Source organism: Sceloporus occidentalis, unplaced genomic scaffold (genome assembly GCF_023333645.1).
Source record: "Sceloporus occidentalis isolate IW3139 unplaced genomic scaffold, rSceOcc1.0.p SCAF_3, whole genome shotgun sequence".
Taxonomy (NCBI): domain Eukaryota; kingdom Metazoa; phylum Chordata; class Lepidosauria; order Squamata; family Phrynosomatidae; genus Sceloporus; species Sceloporus occidentalis.
This window is the reverse complement of record NW_028316983.1, coordinates 104,357,658-104,363,657: the sequence shown is the minus strand read 5'-3', so window position 1 is coordinate 104,363,657 and position 6,000 is coordinate 104,357,658. Positions and strand designations below refer to the sequence as shown.

At 47.1% G+C, this 6,000-nt stretch overlaps 1 protein-coding gene across 3 annotated transcripts in view; it reads left to right on the top strand.

Annotated features, from left to right (window-relative positions):
• Nucleotides 1–3,493: 3,493 nt before the first annotated feature.
• FNBP1L (formin binding protein 1 like) overlaps nt 3,494–6,000 on the top strand; it is an 82,794-nt gene continuing 80,287 nt past the window's right edge. For all 3 annotated transcript variants that reach the window (XM_089515725.1, XM_089515723.1, XM_089515728.1), the window contains exon 1: nt 3,494–3,640. In XM_089515725.1, the coding sequence (XP_089371851.1) occupies nt 3,617–3,640 (24 nt within the window). In that variant the 5' untranslated portion in view covers nt 3,494–3,616. The remainder of the gene's footprint in view (nt 3,641–6,000) is intronic.

Below are 6,000 nucleotides of genomic sequence, written 5' to 3'. Positions count from 1 at the left end.
TTGATATTAACTACCTTTGACTTGATCCCGACTCATGATGACTCCCTATCCTCCACTGCTCTGCCTAAATCCTGCAAATTCATACTCGCGACCTCCTTTAGTACCTCCATCTGGCATGTGCCCTTCCTCTTTTTCTACTTCCTCCACCTTTCCTAACATTATTGTTTTTTCCCAGTGAGTCGTGCCTTCTCATGATGTGTCCGAAGTATGCCAGCCTCAATTTAGTCTTCTTGGCTTCCAGGGAGATTTCTGTCTTGATCTGTTCCGAGACCCATTTGTTTGTCTTTTTGGCTGTCCATTGGATCCTCAGCACTCTTCTCCAGCACCACATATAAAATGAATTGATTTTCTTCCTATCTTGTTTCTTAACTGTCCAGCTGTCACATCCATACATGGTAATAGGGAATACAATGGCTTGTACGAATATAACTTTCATGCTCAGTTGTACATCTTAACATTTTAGGATCTTTCTAGTTCTCTCATAGCTGCCTTCCCCATTGATTCCTAGAGAACACATTAATCAAATCTGTGAATAATCATACCATCCGGCCTCAGAGGGAGAGAGTGGCAGTCCCAGCTCCATCAGGCCTGACCTAGACTAAGAAGGAGAGCCCTTCCTCCAGTCCATCTGCTATGGTCCAGGTCCACACAACATATGGCCCGGGGGGCACATGTGGCCCACCAAAGAATTTTGGGAGGCCATGTAGATGTGGAACAACTTCAAGGCTCCTCTGCTGCTCAGTCTTCTCCCAAGGAGAGGGCCATGTGGAGGAGGATGAAGAATCATAGAATCATAGAGTTGGAAGAGACCACAAGGGCCATCCAGTCCAACTTCCTGCCATGCAGGAACTCTCAATCAAAGCATCCCCGACAGATGGCCATCCAGCCTCTGTTTAAAGACCTCTAAGGAAGGAGACTCCTCTACACGCCAAGGGAGTTTGTTCCACTGTCGAACAGCCCTTACTGTCAGGAAGTTCCTCCTAATGTAGAGGTGGAATCTCTTTTCCTGGAGCTTGCATCCATTGGTCACTGTTTAGCACGTAATATCGCGGGAATTGCTGCCTTTAGCAACTTACAAAAGGGGTATGCACCATCTGTATGTGTGTGTGTGTGTGTGTGTGTATGCACACACATAAATACATACATACATACATACTTATATATATACACATAGTGGTACAGCCAAAAGTGAGATGCCTTTTTTTATGTGTACACACACATTTGTCTGTATGAGTGTTTATATACACACACACACACACACACACACAAACACACATATATACAAAAACACACTGTGCCACAGCCAAAAGTGTGATGCCTTATTTATATGTGTACACACACATCTGTCTGCTTGAGTGTTTATATATATATATGTGTGTGTGTGTGTGTATCTATACACACACACACACAGATATACACACATATAGTGGTACTGCCAAAAGTGTGTAGCCGTATTTATGTGTACACACACAGATGTGTGTGTGTGTATATATATATATGTACATACATATACACACACACGCATACACACACACACACAAACTGTGGAGCAGCCAAAAGTGTAATGCTGCATGTATATATACACATATATACATATACATATATACAGTGGGCCCTTGTTATACGCTGGGGTTTGGTTCCAAGATCCCCCGTGTATAACAAAATCCGTGTATGTTCAAGTTCCATTAAGTATAATGACATAGCAAAATGGTGTCCCTAATAAAAAATGGAACATCAAGGTAAATTTATACTTTTTTGGAACATTTTCAAACCGTGTATGCTTGAATCCGTGTATAAAAAATCCGTGTATAAGAAGGGCCGGCTGTACACACATATACATATACATTCCCCCCTCCCCGGACACAAAAGGTTTCTGCTTTATCTCGTTCAGTGGAAATAACGCTCCCAGCCCCGGCGGTTGTCCTGAAAGGGGAAAGGGCCACCGGAAGGAGAAGGGGGAAATTCCAGTGCAGCATCACGGGAAATTTGTAACCTGTTGGTCTTCAGGAGAACCAGCGGACTGGATGTACACACCAGCCAAAGCAGCAGAGGTTTCGTGCTGGCCATCAATACGGTTCCCGTGAATCCCCTAATTTTGTGGACTCGCAAAACGGAGGAGCTGGCTGCCTTCAGTTCGGAACCCAGCCGTGAATATGCATTGGCCAAAGCGTATTCACGTTATACTGCATTGTTCAATGTGTATTCAGAGCTCACAGGTGTGGAACACCAATGCGATATAACGCGAAAACGCATCGGCCAATGCAAACTGACCCTACTTCTGCGCTCAAAAAATCCCTGTGTGGAAAGGTCCATTGTCTCTGGAGCAGCAGAAAACAAGCTTGTTCCCTCCTCAAGATGGGAGGGTGAATGCTCACCCTACAAAGCTCCTCTGTTGCTTGGCTTTCTCCTGAGAGAAGACCAGATGGAGGAGGAAGAGTAAAGCTGCTCCTCTACCTTTCTCCTGAGGCCAGTGGTGGAAGAAGAAGGGCAAATGCTCACCCCACATATCTCCTCTGTTGTTTGGCCTTCTCCCAAGGGGACTCTGGATGGAAGAGGAGAAGGATGATGGGCTAGGCTCCTCCAGGGCTCAACATCTATGACTGAAGAAATTTACCCTTTAATCTTGGCCCCTTCCTACTGCCAAGTTGTGCAGGTCTGCCTCAGAGGGAGAGAGAAGTAGGCCCAGCTCCATGGAGCCTGGCCTAAAGTAAGAAGACAAGACATGTCTCCAGTCCATCTGCCTTGGTCAGAGGGAGAGAAGAACCACTGGACCTATTTCCTTTTCCCATTGCCATTCCTTTCTCCTTGTCTGGCATGTCTTTTTTAGACTGTAAACCTGAGGGCAGGAAAATGTCTAATCATTAATATTATTATTAAGCTTTATGTAAACTTACACGGCGTCCTACGTACAAGCAATTAAAACTGATCAAATAAACCTTCCTATGGTGTACAGTCTACAAAAATGACTAAACGTAATACATATTAATACATCTTTTAACATTCAAACAATAGAATGTAGCAGACGAGAAGATTAAAATAACATTGGATAACAATCCTGTAATGTCTGGGAACGCCTCCCTGAAGATAATTAACTAAGTGTCAGTCTAATTAACTCTCTGTATCTGTGGCTGTAGAGAAGGAAAGAAGCAAATCTGAATAAGCAAAGCTGCAAACATTTAACTCTTTGTTTGGCTGTTTGCTATGGAATTCTGGGAGTTGGAGTTTGTTGTGGGGCCAGAGGCCAGAATTCCATAGCAAACAGCCAAACAAAGAGTTAAAGCGCTGCCAAACCGGTTTATTCCTCCAGTCTGGTTGCAGCCAAAGAAAGAGGCCCGAAGAAGGCGCCTACTACTAGGCCCAGTTTATCCTAACCTCCTCCTCCTCCTCCTGCTCCTGAAGGGAAAGAGGAGGAGTAGGGCTAGGCCCATCCCGCCTAGTCCCAGCCTCCATTGCGGCCTCCCACCCTCCTTCTCCTCCTTCTCCTTCTCCTGAAACCAGGCGGAGCTGGGCTCGGTCTCGGTCTCTGAGGCGCCCGAGAGAAGGAGGGTCTGGTGGGCTGTGTGTCTGGAGCTGAGGGCCACAAAGGAGGATCTGGGCTGCCGGCCGCGGAGTCGCCATGAGCTGGGGGACGGAGCTGTGGGTGAGTCCCCCTCCTCCTCGCCCCTTGCTCCTGGTTGTGTCCCAGGAGGAGGAAGGCACTGCCCTCCACAACCTCCTCCTCCTCCTTTTCCCGGACCCCGTCCTCCATGCCAGCCTTCCTGCCCAGCAGGGGTTCCAAAAGGTCCTACATTTTGAATACGATTGAGAACCATGGATGCATGTTTCTCTGCTTCCAGCTTCCCCTGCCAGCCTTTTCTGCCCTCTTCCAGCCTGTCCTCCATTTTGAGCAGGACCAAGAAGCCTGGGTCCATTCATTGTATCTACAGGAGTGGTGTTTTTAGTTCTTTCATTTTGGTCACGACCCTACCTCTTTCCCCCCCTCCTCCCCTTGGGATGTCCTCCATTTTGCGGCGCCTGGTCCTCCTTTGGGGTTGGAGCCTCCAGAGGGGCTTTGTGGAGGGAAGGAGGGCTGAGGGGGAAATGGATACTGAGGAGGGGAGAGATGGTTTTGGGTGGGTTGGGGGCAAAAGGGGGACCCTGGTGGCCCTATGGGGCAGGGGGACCAGTGCCCTCAGCCCAAAGGAGGACCAGGCACCGCAACATGGAGGACATCCCAGAAAAAGGGAACAAAAGCTGCGAACACTCATCTAGATATGTAAATCCCTGCTTCTTAGCCAGGCTCAAAATGGAGTTCATTTAGGAATCCCTTCTGGACTGAAGGCAGAAATGGAGGACCTGCCCTGGAAAAGGAGGACATGCATGGTCAGCCTGGGAAGGAAGGTGGGCTTCTCTTGGTTTCTGGGTTGTGTTTTTTGGTTTAATTCCTCCTCCTCCTCCTCCTCCTCCTTTCTCCTTCATGTCTTTCTATCCTTGTTACTGAACATAAAGGATGGCCCACATTTTGGGGCAACATATCCCTGAGGAGTAGCCCTGTTGGTCCAAAGCAAAGTACAGTAACCTCTAAATGATGTCCAGATAGCTAAGCACAGTAACCTCCGAAGGACGACCATATAGCAAAATACAACAACCTCCAAATGATGGCCATACAGCAAAGCGCAGTAACCTCCCAAATCCACAAAGCAGTGCTACCTTGATCCTGAGCAACCCAAAGGCACAAATACATTCTGATTTTGGGGGGAAGCTTCAGAGAAGGCGAATCTCCCTCCCAGCATCAATGCTACCCCTCCTTGAAGGTACCGGGGATTTGATCTGGGTTGTAGAGTGAGCCTCCCACCCATTTCCATTCCCCATCCCTGCTTTCTTAAACAAAGAAACTCTGCCTGGGCTCCCTGTAACCAGGGTCTATCAATGCGTGTGTCTGGTGGCGAGAGACGTGGGCGACTGTATGCACTCTGTGTGGTGTCCCTGTTTCTTGCTCAGGAAGAAAACAAAAGGTGAAAAGGTCTCTCAGGTTTGCTGGTTCCTTGTGGCGACAGCGTGACTCATCTGGATCCTTGGATCTGGTACTAATAGAAGCCTCAGACAATGCTTGCTTTACTATAGGGAATGGCTACCAGTCAAGAAGAAAAGGAGGTGTCTCTCTGTGTGAAGCTCAGTCTGGATTTAGGGGACTGCAGCTCAGCAGATGAAGACTGCTAGTTAATTTGTAGCCAAGCCTTCGTTTCAGTTTAATTGAGCTCCAAGGGCTCAAATGAGCGGAACTGTTGATGATGGCAACCCTGCTGTTGACTCAGGTTTGCAAGGTGGATCTGAATCACCCAGGGAAACTCATACGATACCATTCAAAAAGGCCATGCCTTGATGCTGCCAGGTTTCTGTTCCCTATTACAGTTCTCTCTATCTAGGTAGCTAGTTCATCTTAGAAGCCCACGTTCGCACAATACCCTCTTATGGAAAAACCCATTACTAGAGCTTACTGATAGCAATATTGGTGGGCAAGCCAATATACACGGAGCTCCCTGGTGCCAGCAACAATATGACATGGTGCCTAAGGCACCAGCCACCACTAGTAGGCTTTACAGATGATTATTCTCTTTATCTGTTAGATAAATGGATGGAGAATGGGAAATGAAAGGCAAGGGGAAGTAATCTTGAGACTCAGTTGTGAACTGTAGGAGCTGGTGCATGATAGTGTTTGTGGAAAGATGGAAATGATAGAGAGTGTTTGTAAAACAGTTGTTCATCTGACCGATCAGGAAGTCTTGTCATTTAGTATCTATCTTTCCTTATGTAAACTGTGTTTTCATTGGTGTATAGTGTCAAGATCAAGGGAAGTAACAGTGCCACTCTATTCTGCTTTGGTCAGGCTCCACCTGGAATATTGTGTCCAGTTCCAGGCACCACAGTTTAAAAAGGATGTGGAGAAACTGGAGCCATGTGTCCAAAGGAGGGCAACTAAAATAGTGAAGGGTCTGGAAACCATGAAGCCCTATGAGGAAC